This window comes from Strongylocentrotus purpuratus, unplaced genomic scaffold (genome assembly GCF_000002235.5).
Source record: "Strongylocentrotus purpuratus isolate Spur 01 unplaced genomic scaffold, Spur_5.0 spur5_scaffold_16, whole genome shotgun sequence".
In the NCBI taxonomy this organism is placed as follows: Eukaryota; Metazoa; Echinodermata; class Echinoidea; order Camarodonta; family Strongylocentrotidae; genus Strongylocentrotus; species Strongylocentrotus purpuratus.
In genome coordinates, this window is record NW_022145601.1 from 12,318,479 (window position 1) to 12,333,694 (window position 15,216).

Below are 15,216 nucleotides of genomic sequence, written 5' to 3' on the forward strand. Positions count from 1 at the left end.
TCTTGTGAAGAATTGTCTCAGCTACAACGTATCAAAATTTAGAAGAAAATTGATCAATATTTGCAGAGATACAATCCTTTTCTGTAAATATATGTTGACGTCATATTCGTATTTTGACTTCCAAGGCCATTATGATGACGTTAAAATGTACTTAATGGCCAAATGAAAAATGAAATCATATCTCCGACTCATATAATCAAAATAAAAGAACAATTGGGGGTCTAGGTGCATCCCAAAGAGCTGTGATGGATTTTGTGTAATCATGTTTTTGCCCATATATGCTATTACATGTGCTCGTGCACACGGCAATTTATCTTAAATGGACGTGCATTCCGTTATGAAATATCATGAAAGAACAAAAAATAGCGTTTCTTTGTGGTGTAATGGGTTTACACGCAAAAACGCGCGTGCATAATTTTCGAAATTCTTTAAATGGCCGAGAACATACTCTGTTTTGATTAAAAAGTGAATTTGAGCATTTTAAAATTCAGACGCGCGCGGATTTTGATGAGATGTTATGTCGAACCTTGACCTGAAGTTCATGTGTTTTAAATGTGGTTCAGTTTTAATGACTCGTTATGAAGATATGATTAAAAGTTGATTTCCACAAAATATTTATTTATTTGAACATATTTCATCAGGATAACAAGATCAGAAAGGACTGGTTTACATCCTGGTCCTGAATATTAAAAACTTACACTAAAACATCAAAACAGAATAATCATACATATATAATGAAAATTGTTAAAATACTCATGAAGTCATGATAAAAAATATTTCGTGACCATAATTTTGAGTAAAAACCAAGTCAAAAATACATGATATTTAATTAAATATATAAAAACACAATAACGGAATCAAGTAATCAACTAATCTAATCAAAATCAAAACTCTATCACACTACAAAATGAACTTATATCATGAAGTACCAAAGTAAACTTAAAGCAAAAAGAGCAAAAACAACGATGATATTATTCATAATTTGCTGAAATAGGTTTTCCTGCGAACAAATTAATGGCAGAATAATAAATGGGAATAATAATAACTTGAATTTGTCACTTTGACAATTTAGGTTATACGTTTGCTAATGTTTTAAATAATGAAGAATGTATTTTTTCACGATTTTATATTTTATGAAAAGTTTCAACTGTGTAGTATATTGACCATTATGGATCTATGGAAGATAGATTGAGACGGTATATGACCATTGACCCCATACAATAAGCAGTTACACCTTTGACCCTAATTGACATAACGAAGAATGCATTTCCACAATTTCATCTTCTTCCATGAAATGCTCTACCCGTCATGTTTTACCTAGATTGTGCTGCGCATAGATTCAATCGGATTATTTTGGGCCATTACAAAAAGTGGGTTATTGATGTGGACAAATGCTCATGTACCCTTTAAGCTCATATAATGTATTTTATTACTAGAGGAAAAAAATGGTCAGTCGCTCAATAGTGTCTGACAGTAAAGTCTAGAAAGTAAAGGGGTTTCCTTGTTTAATTTGAATACTAGAAAACTGCTAACGTTTATATTTCACAAATAGGACAAACGTGACATAATTAATTCCTACAATGTTCTACAAAATTTGCGAATTTAACATTCAATTGAAAATTTCGACATGATCCCACCATCTGATCCAAAAACTAAAAGCTCAACTTTTATAGCCCATAGTCTCAGCTATAACATATCAAAATTTGGGAGAACATAGAGCACAAATAAGCTAGATAGTGCTCCAAGATTAATGTCATGTAGATCCATGATTTGAACTAAATTGGCACCTTCCATAGGCTTAACACGCAAATTAAGAAAATCTGTCAAGTACCTTTAATCGCATCTTTCACTATGATGATGAAAAAACGGTGCCTGGACGGTCACGCATGAAAGTTTCCGGAGAACGAAGAATTTAGTGACCTTGAAGGAATGCTAGAGACTACGCCTACAAATTTTGAAGGGAATTGGAGAAGAGAAAGGGATCTAGAAAGGGCTCGCAAGCACTGCGTGCAAAACCAGTAGGACTTGGTGCATGATGAACATGTTACGACGCGTGCTTTGGCACGAACGGCCGCCCATACTAACACAAAAATGACGTCATGGCCGAAACGTGTTATAATAGGGCGGAAACTCGGCGGAATTCGTATAGTGACCCTTGTTCAAATGCGATTTACTCACAATTTTCTGCGTGAACATATACCATACTTGGTATCATTCGAAAGGGCGCTTCAGTGCGGTCAGTTTGACACCATTGTCATCTGCGCAAAACGTACTGCACGCATCAAACGCGCTATTACGTAAAGCATAGTAAATTCATCATTTTGGGCGATAACTGCGAAAAGGGCATTACAATTTACCAAACTTAGCAGACAGTTGTCACGTATATGGATACATGTGTCTGCCAAGTTTCATTGATGTAGGTATAAAGATCGCCATTTTAGAGCAAGTTGAAGTTATTTCGGAATTTTCTTTAAAATGGCGAATTTGGAGGGCAATTATCTCAAATTTGGTCAGTGATAGGGTATATAATTTTGTATATGGCTGGAAAGGGTATAACTTCAAGTATCTAAATTCAAAAAAGGGTACGGGTCTGCCAAGCCGTAATGGAGATACGGCCACAAAAAGAAAGCCAATTCCCAGAACTTTAGTGGGCGCTATTTATTTTTTGCATAGTCATTGGACCTTGAAATTTGGCATGGCTATGTGCAAATATGAGATAAAGATACTGTAAGATTTAATTACAAAACGAAATTTATATGAAAAAGTTATGGCAGTTTTAGATTTGTTGGGGTCCACTTTTCAAGAATTTTAAAGATTTTTGACGGAGTCGGTTTTGGATTTGAATTTTGATGGTCAAGTTATACGTCGCAGATGAAAGAACATCTCTCAGACTATCTAAAGGAATTTGTTAGAAGTTTGTAGGATCTAGGATAGTGAAGATAGGAAGGAAGAAAGAAAGGCCTAAAAATGGACCAGAAACGGACAAAATGGCGCCTGGATGGTTATGCATGAGTGATTTCGAAAATCGAAAAAGTAGGTGACCTTGATGAGATGCTAGAGATTATGCCTATGAAATTTGAACGGAAATGGACATGAGAAAAGCACCTAACTAGGAATAACAAACACTATGTGCAAAACGAATGCGATTTTCTACAAAAAAGAAGAAGAAGAATACTAGAAATGCAATCGTGTCACAACGATGTGCGTGCAATGACGCCATGTTTCTACGTGTCAAACGAAAGAGCTTCTCTCGGACTATATCCAGAGCAATTTGTACGAAATATGTAGCTTCTCTGATATAGGTAGGGCGAAAGAAAGGCCTCAACAGTGACGTTGATGGGATGGTAGTGACTATGCCTACGAAATTTGAAAGAAATTGGGGTAGGGGAAAGAACGTAGAAAGGGCTCGCAAGCACTGCGTGCAAAAACCAAGGGGATTTGGTGCATGTTCGTCATTGCAATAAAGATCGTTATGGGGGTCAAAAGCATGAACCCGATATGCCCAATAGACAGTGCGTGTAATGCATGGGCGGAAAACGTACAGGATCTGTATTATGACCGGAGTTAAATTGTTTTTTCTCTCTCTCTTTATGTCTCTTTATGGGCCGTATTTGGTATCATTAGAAAGAGAATTTCATGGTTGTTATTGTAAACTACTCTCCTTTTTTCTATGATGATCCTATCGAAACACATGATGTAAAATAGATTTATAGAACAAAATGGCGTCTTGAATGGCCCCCTTGACCAATTTCAAAAATCCGGCTAAGAGGTGCCCTGCGTATTGGAACTCGGTATGCCACTGCAAATGTTCAAGGAAAAAAAAGGACATTTAAGGGGCGAAAAGCAGTCTGAAAAAATGACGTCCTAGCCGATACGTGTTAGATTCGGGCGGAAACTCGGCGGAATTCGTATAGTGACCTTTGTTCAAATGCGATTTACTCACAATTTTCTATGTAAACATATACTTTACTTGGTATCATTCGAAAGGGCACGTCATTGCGGTCAGTTCGACACCATTGTCATTTGCGCGCAATGTATTGCACGCACAAAATAAGCTTTTACGTAATGCATAGTAAATTCATAATTTTGGGCGATAACTTTGCGCTGACATCATGATATTCGAATTTTACTAAAATTATTGAACAGTTGTCACGTATATGGATACATGTTTCTGCCAAGTTTCATTGATGTAGGTATAACGATCGCCATTTTAGAGCATGCAAGTTGAAGTTACTTCGGAATTTTCTTGAAAATGGCGAATTAGGAGGGTAATTTTCTCAAATTTGGTCAGTGATAGGGTATACAATTTTGTATATTGCTGGAAAGGGCATATCTTCAAGTATCTAAATCTAAAAAAGGGTACGGGTCTGCCAAGCCATAATGGAGATACTGCAACAGAAAGAAAGCCAATTCCCAGAACTTTAGAGGGCGCTATTTATGTTTTGCATAGTCATTGGAGCATGAAACTTAGCATGGCTATTAGCAATTATGAGATAAGGATAATGTGAGATTTAAACACAAAGCGGAATTTATATGAGAAAGTTATGGCTGTTTTAGATTATTTAGGGGTCCATTTTTCAAGAATTTGAGAGATTTTTGACGGAATCTGTTTCAGATTTGAATTTTGAGTATGAAGATGGCATTTTGAAGGGCAGGTTATACGTCGTAGATGAAAGAACATCTCTTAGACCATCTAGAGGAATTTGTTAGAAGTTTGTAGGATCTAGGGTAGTGGAGATAGGAAGGAAGATAGAAAGACCTTAAAATGAATCAGAAACGGATAAAATGGCGCCTTGACTGTTATGCATGAGTGATTTCGAAAATCAAAGAATGTAGTGACCTTGATGAGATGCTAGAGATGATGACTTCGAAATTTGAAAGGAAAAGGAACTAGGAATAACAAGCACTACGTGCAAAACGAATGGGATTTCTGGACGATAAGGAAAACCAGGAGAATATTAATGGGGCAGAATGTGAACGAAAACAAGGCAATGACGAAGGTCGTCATTGCAAATATTAATAATGTGAACGAAAACAAGGCAATGACGAAGGTCGTCATTGCAAAAAACGTTTCGATATGGGGAAGGGGGGGGGCGTAGTGTTCCGATTGATGTTTGTATTATGTGTCACCCTGAATATTACGGGTACAGTCGAGTTAGATGTATAGACAATATTTATTTCACACTGTTTGCTGATTACAAGTCATGGTTGCCTCAATCACTAATTTTATACCTTATTTATGACACTGGTAGTTCACAAATTGGCCTGGGATCCAGGGGTCAGAGCCCCCAGAAGCTCAGGGGTTTTGGCAATACATTACGGTCAGATGAGCATATTTTTATACCTTATTTGTGACCCTGGCAGGTCACGAATCGGCCTGGGGTCCAGGGGCGGACCCCCCCCCCCCCCGATCCGCCACTGCTCATCACAGTAATATATTTACCAACGCTAAAAGATATCCAACATACGGAAATCCAATCTATACTGTATGCTCACAGGTAATGCAGTTACTGCGGCCCAGCTTGAGCGCGCATTTGAAATCTTGTACGCTTAGCTGTGTGTGTGTGCAAAAGTCGAGGAGGGGTTAATTAGAAGTACTATCAAAACCTCTGACGCAATGATAGATCGAAATGCTCCTTGTCATGTGATAGAGTTTTGACCAATCAGTGAATGACAATCTATGTATGAGGTTTATAATATTCACTGGCGCCTACCTTCGCTCCAAAACATACTTTCGACTCCCCGTATCATCTCATAATTCGTCTTTCGTCAACATGCGGTCCATTAAGAAGATATTCTTCTGTATGTGTTTAGTGTTTTCTGCATTTATCTTTCTCAATTACTACAGGAACTTCAAAACGCTTTCTGAAGAAAAAAACAAGCTTCATGACTTTAAGATTACTCTGATCAAAGCGCATTCTGAGAAGAAAAAAAGCAGCATGAAGTAAAGATTACTCTGACCGAAACGCATTCGGAAGTGAAAAAAAGCTACATGAAAAAGAGAAGCTGCTTGGTTGGAGACGGAATGTTCAATGGGAGTCCAAATTAGACCAGCATGAGTATCGCTATCTCATCAACCCGGAGAATGGATGCAAGAAATCGGAAAGCATCACCTTGCTTATCTGCGTAATGACTAGAATGAGTGGTGTAAAACAGAGGAATGTCATCAGAGAAACATACGGCGCGGGAGTGGTGAAGTACAATGTTTCTGCGAAGATTTTATTCCTTACTGGAATCTCCGGGGACTATAATTCAACTCTGCAAGCTCAGCTGCAAAGTGAGGCTGAAATTCACGGAGATATTCTACAAGAGGACTTTATTGATAGCTACTACAATCTAACCACTAAACTCATCATGGCCGCCAAATGGGCATCCACATTCTGTAAAAATAGTAATTATGTAATGTCAATAGATGACGATGTCACTCTGGACATCGTTAACCTCGTCAGCGACCTCGAAGCAAATGTCGTTCTTTCAAAGTTTGTGTTAGCCGAGCCTACATTTGGCTGGAAACCTATGCGGGATCCTGGAGATAAGTGGTATACTCCATATGAATTCTATTCGAAGAAGACATGGCCTCCTTTTCCTCGAGGATACGCGTATATCCTCTCCATAGATGTTGCCCATGATATCTATTGTGCCTCTCAGAAGACGGCTGCACCGATACCCTGGGAAGATGTTTATTGTGGTATGCTCTTACAGGCAGTAGGGGTGAAGATGACCGATATAATATCTTGGTTTCAGACTAGACATGGACATGAGAAACAAGTGGCTCCATTGGGAGCTCGAGACCACTATGCGATTTGGGATAAGCCCCCAATACAGACCTGGAGAGCAATTATTGAACAAAGATACAAGAACATTCACTTGTAGTGAAGTTTGCCTGTCCAGGAAAAATTTCCTAGAGCTGCTTTGTCCTGTTGCTGGTTAGGAAGTTGGTTCGACATAACGGGTGTCTGTTTGTTGAACTTGTAATATGTCATGCTCAAATAGTTTCAATTAGGTGTAAATATAGGTTTGTTTGTTTGTTTGATTGATTTTATTTCTGCGTTCAAAAATATACAAATTCAAAGTCAAAGTACAAAATTTCGAACAATAACAAATACAATGAATACAATGTTTACAAAAGTAATTAAATGAAAAATCATGTTCAATTATATCATTCGATAAACATGTACGAAGCATACAATAACATAAGAAATATGAAATATTTTCAATAAATTAGAGAGGTAATTTGGAACGCAGGAGACCACCATCGTGAGCGGTTAGGCTGGAGATGGATGGCGGCCTCGTAAAAAGAATTGGCGACATAACTCTCTTCGAAAAACTGAGTGATCAAGAGGGTGCGGTGCAAGTGCAGGTGCAGTGAGCAGTTGCATGATAAAGAATAAATAAGTCACGGTTTTGTTATACTAATTTAAAGAGAGGGGAGGATCTTGATTGTATTATTTGTCGTTTAAGTGTAGCTTTTAAGGAGTAGATGGTTGAACAAGACTTTATGTTGTCGGGTAAATCATTCCAAATGTCTGGGCCAGAATGTCGAACAGATTTGTGTGTTATTGATAATTTGGGGTTTGTAAGATGGAAGTTTCCAGATATGCGAGTTGAGTATGAATGAACGGAATTATTAAACCTAAACATGTTATCAAAGGATGGTGGAAGCAGATTATTAATGTACTTAAACATAATCACTGCTACTTGAGTTGTGTTCAGATCGATTTTTTTTAGTGTTTTAAGTTTATAGAATAAAGGATCAGTGTGAGCTAAGAAATGCGAACCTGTACAAATACGTAAGGCTTTCTTTTGCAGTTTGAAAATAGAATTAATTTTTGTCGAACCACAATTTGACCATACACTATTACAATATGTTATATACGGGAGAACTAGCGAATTATATAGTAGGAATAAGGTTGCATGGGGTAGAAGAAACTTTAACTTGGAGATAATTCCAATCCTTTTGGAAATGCACATTGTAACTTGGTGTAAATGATCATTCCAAGTCAAGGTTTCATCTATAAGAACACCCAAAAACTTGGGATTAGTTTTCTTCTCTAGTAGCATACCATCGATTTTAATATATATAGGTGTTTCTGTATTATGAGAATGATGTTTAAAATACATGAAATTAGTCTTTTTTGTATTAAGTGAAAGTTTATTGGATTTAAACCAATCTGATACTTTGTTAATTTCATAATTCAAAGTATTGTTTAACGAATTAAGGTCTTTATGGGAATAAAAGATATTTGTATCATCGGCAAATAAGATAAAAGAAAGAATGGGGATGTATTGATAATATCATTTACATAAAGAAGAAATAACAGTGGACCTAAGATGGAGCCTTGAGGAACACCGCATTGAATTAAAAGAGGATCAGAATCATAACTATTAAATGTAACATATTGTCTTCTGTTTGTTAAATAATCTTTAAACCATATTAGAGTGGCTGACCCCGAATTCCATAATGACTGAGTTTGGAGAGTAGAATAGCGTGATTGAGCGTATCAAATGCTTTACTCAAGTCACAGAATATACCTATAACATGCTCTTTGTTAGCTATGGCACTTGTAATTTTGTCATAAATTTGAATTAATGCTAAGTCAGTTGAGAAATTTTTTCTGAAGCCATATTGATTTGAATTGAGTATTTTGTGTTTAGTGATAAATTTGTGTAGCCTATTATGAACGATCTTTTCTAAGACTTTGGATATAATTGGAAGTAGGAAAATTGGACGATAGTTACTAATTTCGCGAGGATCATCTTTTTTGAGAATGGGGTTGACTTTAGCTAGTTTTAATAGATCAGGGAAAACACCTTGCGTTAACGAGTGATTAAATATGTGAGTTAAAGGCTTTGCAAGTGGATACATTATTTCTTTTAGGAGAGACACACTTATTTTATCAAAACCGTGCGATTTTGAGTTGTTAAGAGATTGGGTAATGTTAATAATTTCGCTAGGATTTGTCGGATTTAAAAAGAGAGACTCTTGGTTTTGATTGGAAAGATAGTCTTTAAAGTGAGCGTGAGTTCTATTAATTTTGCTGGCGAGTTCAAGTCCGATATTCGTAAAAAATGAGTTAAATGAATTTGCATGAAGACTAGGATCATGTATTTTAGTGCCATTTAATGTGATATTATCCGTGGGTGGGGGATTCGTTTTTTTCCCATTACCTCTTTGATAATTTTCCAAGTTGCAGTTGTGTTTGAATTGGCCTTTTTTATTTTATTAGAAAAATGCAATCTACGGGATGTACGGATAAGTTTTGTTAATTTGTTTCGATAAATTTTATATGTGTTTAGGTTAGTGTCAGTTGGATTGTGTAAATGTAATTTGTAGAGGCGATTGCGTGTTTGTATTGATTTCAATAAACCTTTTCGTTATCCAAGGATTCCTGGGTTTATTTCGCTTATTACTCATTTTGCCTAAAGGAATATTCTTTTCATAATAATATTGCAATTTGTTACTAAAATGTTTATATGCTTTTGTTTATATGTTCATATGTTTATCAAATGATTTACGGCCAGATAGTTTGCATTCACAAGTTAAAAATATGGGTAGGTGATCCGACACTTCAGAACACAATATTCCACCGATGGTTTTGTTGTTATGTACGTTTGAAAAAATATTGTCAATCTGAGTTGATGAATGTGGATTTATTCTGGTGAGTTTATTAATAATCGAAAAAAGCCGTATGAATGCATCAACTGCGGACAATTGGTTGAGTTACTGTTATCAGATGAGGGTGAGAAGTTGATGTTAAAGTCACCAAGGATAAAATTGTTTTTATTTTCATCCCCTATTTTATGAAGATAAAAATCCAGTTCGTCACAGAATAAATCACAATGAGAATCAGGGGGTCTATAAATCAAACCTATGATGACATTTTTGGCATTTGAGTTATCAATTTCGATAAATAAAGATTCTGCTTGTGTTAGTTTAATATCTGAACGGATTTTGAAGTTTATGTTTTGTGTAATATAAAACGCAACACCGCCACCTCTTCTTCCTTTGCGGTCCGCCCTAATCAACTTATAATTAGGCAAATTGAACATATCTGGAGAATTCTGATGTAACCATGTCTCACTTATTCCAATGACGGAAAATGCAAAATTATTTAAAGGGATCCGGTAACTTTGTCTCAGATTCTGAAATAAAATTCTAGATTTAGCTCATGATCCAATGATAATTATAAATCTTTAGGTCAGTCAGGAACCCTATGACTTTTACAAGCCGATCGCCTGTCTGATTATCAAGATATTTATGATTGCAATTACAAATTTTGAAAACCGTTCGCCTGACGGTTTTCATAACACTACAAACGAGTATGGTAAAACCGGTCACTCAAAGATTTTTACTTTTTTGAGGCACTTCTTGATCATTTTGAAGCGCATTTTTTTTTTAGGGCTTCAATATTACACCATATCACAGACACTGATAACACGTAGGGCCGTGTATCTCAGATTTAACATTGTTAAACGATCCTTTTAACGAGTGTAAAAGGTTTGCAATGTATTGCACGCATTAAACGCGCTATTACGTAATGCATAGTAAATTCATCATTTCTAGCGATAACTTTGCGATGACGTCATTAAAATTTACCAAACGTGGCAGACAGTTGTCACGTATATGAATACATGTGTCTGCCAAGTTTCATCGACGTACGTATAAAGATCGCTATTTTAGATCAAGTTATTTCTCAATTTTCTTGAAAACTGCATATTTTGAGGGCATTTTTCGCAAAGTCGGTCAGTGTTAGGGTATATAATTTTGTATATGGCTGGAAAGGGCATATGTTCAAGTATTTAAATCCCAAAAAGGGTACGGGTCTGCCCAGCCATAATGGAGATACGGCCACAGAAAGAAAGCCAATTCCCAGAACTTTAGATGGCGCTATTTATGTTTTGCATAGCCATTGGAACGTGAAATTTGACATGGCTATGTGCAATTATAAGATAAAGATACTGTGAGATTTAAATACAAAACGGAATTTATATGAGAAAGTTATAGCACTTTTAGATTATTTAGCGTCAATTTTTCAAGAATTTGAGAGATTGTTGACGGAGTCGGTATCAGATTTGAATTTGGAGTATGAAGATGGCATTTTGAAGGGCAGGTTATGAGTCGCAGATTAAAGAAAATCTCTTACTCTATCTAGAGAAATTTGTTAGAAGTTTTTAGGATCTAGGATAGTGGAGATAGGAAGGAAGATATATAAAGGCCTTAAAATGGACCAGAAACGGACAAAATGGCGCCTGGACGTTTATGCATGAGTGATTTCAGAAAACGAAAAAGTAGGTGACCTAGATATCAGAGATTACGCCTACGAAATTTGAAAGGAAAAGGACTTGAGGAAAGTACCTAACTAGGAATAACAAGCACTACGTGCAAAACGAATGGGATTCCGGACGACAAAAAGAAGAAGAGGAAGAGGAAGAGGAAGAAGAAGTAAGAATATTAATAAGAAGAATGTGAACGAAAACAAGGCAATGACGAAGGTCGTCATTGCAACTAGAAATGCAATCGTGTCACAACGATGTGCGTGCAATGACGCCATGTTTCTACGTGTCAAACGAAAGAGCTTCTCTCGGACTATCCAGAGCAATTTGTACGAAGTCTGTAGCTACTGTGATATTGGAGATAGGTAGGGCGAAAGAAAGGCCTCAACAGTGACCTTGATGGGATGGTAGTGACTATGCCTACGAAGTTTGAAAGAAATTGGGATAGGGGAAAGAACCTAGAAAGGGCTCGCAAGCACTGCGTGCAAAAACCAATGGGATTGGGTGCATGTTCGTCATTGCAATAAAGATCGTTCTGTGGGCCAAAAGCGTGGACCCGATATGCCCCATAGACAATTCCGAAAGCAAGCAGCAACATTCCGAAAGCAAGCAGCAACAACTGGGTGAAAACTCTCATGACACTAGAGGGCGCGATTAACTCGACGAATGAAATGCCGCCGAAAGAGATATCAAAGGCAGCCAAGAAGCATCTCAGCGTGCTAGGCCAGTATAACCCTGGCAAGAGGCTTGATATAATACGGAATTACACGTCGGTGATCTTCGTGCGCAATCCGTATTCCCGTCTTCTGTCCGCTTTCCGTGACAGATTGGAGACCTACCCCAATCGGAATCCGACACATCGTAACCAGCATAACAAAATTATCTATATGACGTTCGGGAACCACTCTCCCGCAGAGATGCCGGATCGGTCGATGCCAAGCGAGAAATACAACGTCACTTTCAAAGAATTCGTGGACTATTACCTGAGTGGAAAAACGGACGCGCACTGGCGAGAACAATACAAAGTATGCCCACCATGTTTAGAATACGATTATATCGGCAAAATCGAAACGTACGCAGACGATTTTAAGCAAATCGTTCAGATATTTGATGCCACTTCTAAAGTGCCACTTGTGAAAGCGCCACATGCGACAATTAGTTCTGAGGATGGCGTCTTGCGGAGGTATTATGGTACGCTGTCGGATCTTCAAATGGAGAAGCTTGAAAAGCTGTTGAGTTCGGATATGAAATTGTTCGGTTATTCGATTCCTCGAGCAATTCAGAGAAATTCATTTCAAGCCTCGTTCACATAATATAACGCGGCAAGTAATTTTAACCACGTTAATGATAATGTTAAGTGTAATACCAAGGATTCAACTCCTTAGAAATGCACTTCACGTCGATGTATCTTATGACACAGCTATAGAGCTCAGTCATCAGCGCAGGATCTTTGTGGCACGCAGTTGCCAGTCATGTAAACGTATTTGTTTTCAGTAGTTTACCGTGGCATATCTGAATAAGCTGTCAGCAATGATACCTTCCAATAAAAGTATTAGTACACAGATAATGCATGATGTATTAATCCAATATAAAAACAAATCGATATACACTGTCGCTCATATACTTAGGTGGAATATTTATAGGTGGAATATATATAGTGATCCTTGTTCAAATGCGATTTACTCACAATTTTGTGTGTGAAAATATACTATACTTGGTATCATTCGAAAGGGCACTTCATTGCGGTCAGTTTGACACCACTGTTATCTGCGCGCAATGTTTTGCACGCATTAAACGCGCTATTACGTAATGCATAGTAAATTCATCATTTCTAGCGATAACTTTGCGCTGACGTCATTAAAATTTACCAAACGTGGCAGACAGTTGTCACGTATATGAATACATGTTTCTGCCAAGTTTCATCGACGTACGTATAAAGATCGCTATTTTAGATCAAGTTATTTCTCAATTTTCTTGAAAACTGCATATTTTGAGGGCATTTTTCGCAAAGTCGGTCAGTGTTAGGGTATATAATTTTGTATATGGCTGGAAAGGGCATATGTTCAAGTATTTAAATCCCAAAAAGGGTACGGGTCTGCCCAGCCATAATGGAGATACGGCCACAGAAAGAAAGCCAATTCCCAGAACTTTAGATGGCGCTATTTATGTTTTGCATAGCCATTGGAACGTGAAATTTGACATGGCTATGTGCAATTATAAGATAAAGATACTGTGAGATTTAAATACAAAACGGAATTTATATGAGAAAGTTATAGCACTTTTAGATTATTTAGCGTCAATTTTTCAAGAATTTGAGAGATTGTTGACGGAGTCGGTATCAGATTTGAATTTGGAGTATGAAGATGGCATTTTGAAGGGCAGGTTATGAGTCGCAGATTAAAGAAAATCTCTTACTCTATCTAGAGAAATTTGTTAGAAGTTTTTAGGATCTAGGATAGTGGAGATAGGAAGGAAGATATAAAGGCCTTAAAATGGACCAGAAACGGACAAAATGGCGCCTGGACGTTTATGCATGAGTGATTTCAGAAAACGAAAAAGTAGGTGACCTAGATATCAGAGATTACGCCTACGAAATTTGAAAGGAAAAGGACTTGAGGAAAGTACCTAACTAGGAATAACAAGCACTACGTGCAAAACGAATGGGATTCCGAACGATAAGTATAAGGAGGATAAGTATATTAATGTGGCAGAATGAGAACGAAAACAAGGCAATGACGAAGGTCGTCATTGCAATTAATGGTGCAGAATGTGAACGAAAACAAGGCAATGACGATATTCGTCATTGCAACTAGAAATGCAATCGTGTCACAACGATGTGCATGCAATGACGCCATGTTTCTACATTTCAAACGAAAGAGCTTCTCTCGGACTATCCAGAGCAATTTGTACGAAGTCTATAGCCTCTGTGATATTGGAGATAGGTAGGGCGAAAGAAATTAGGCCTCAACAGTGACCTTGATGGGATGGTAGTGACTATGCCTACGAAGCTTGAAAGAAATTGGGATAGGGGAAAGAACTTAAAAAGGGCTCGCAAGCACTGCGTGCAAAAACCAATGGGATTGGGTGCATGTTCGTCATTGCAATAAAGATCGTTCTGTGGGCCAAAAGCGTGGACCCGATCTATGCCCCATAGACAATTCCGAAAGCAAGCAGCAACATTTCGAAAGCAAGCAGCAACAACTGGGTGAAAACTCTCATGACACTAGAGGGCGCGATTAACTCGACGAATGAAATGCCGCCGAAAGAGATATCAAAGGCAGCCAAGAAGCATCTCAGCGTGCTAGGCCAGTATAGCTCTGGCAAGAGGCTTGATATACACGTCGGTGATCTTCGTGCGCAATCCGTATTCCCGTCTTCTGTCCGCTTTCCGTGACAGACTGGAGACCTACCCTAATCGGAATCCGACACATCGTAACCAGCATAACAAAATTATCTATATGACGTTCGGGAACCACTCTCCCGCAGAGATGCCGGATCGGTCGATGCCAAGCGAGAAATACAACGTCACTTTCAAAGAATTCGTGGACTATTACCTGAGTGGAAAAACGGACGTGCACTGGCGAGAACAATACAAAGTATGCCCACCATGTTTAGATTACGATTATATCGGCAAAATCGAAACGTACGCAGACGATTGTAAGCAAATCGTTCAGATATTTGATGCCACTTCTAAAGTGCCACTTGTGAAAGCGCCACATGCGACAAATAGTTCTGATATATGTAAAATTCTTGACGAACACGTGTGGTCGGGTGGTGTGTTAGTGTGTGCGTGTGTGCGTGTGTGTGTGTGTGTGTGTATGTGGAAGTGTGTCGCATGGTGGGCGAGTAGTCTGATTGGTTGTATGGGGTTATTTGTTTTATGTTACAACTGTTTTCATTTTTTCATCAATCATAACATTCTATGCATTGAAAATGTATTGA

At 37.7% G+C, this 15,216-nt stretch overlaps 1 protein-coding gene across 1 annotated transcript; it reads left to right on the top strand.

The window, feature by feature from the left end:
- Positions 1-5,819: 5,819 nt before the first annotated feature.
- LOC100889722 (lactosylceramide 1,3-N-acetyl-beta-D-glucosaminyltransferase-like) lies at positions 5,820-7,073 on the top strand. Its single transcript, XM_003730017.3, has one exon. The coding sequence runs from the start codon at positions 6,130-6,132 to the stop codon at positions 6,871-6,873; it is 744 nt and encodes a 247-aa protein (XP_003730065.2). The 5' UTR covers positions 5,820-6,129; the 3' UTR covers positions 6,874-7,073.
- Positions 7,074-15,216: the final 8,143 nt, after the last annotated feature.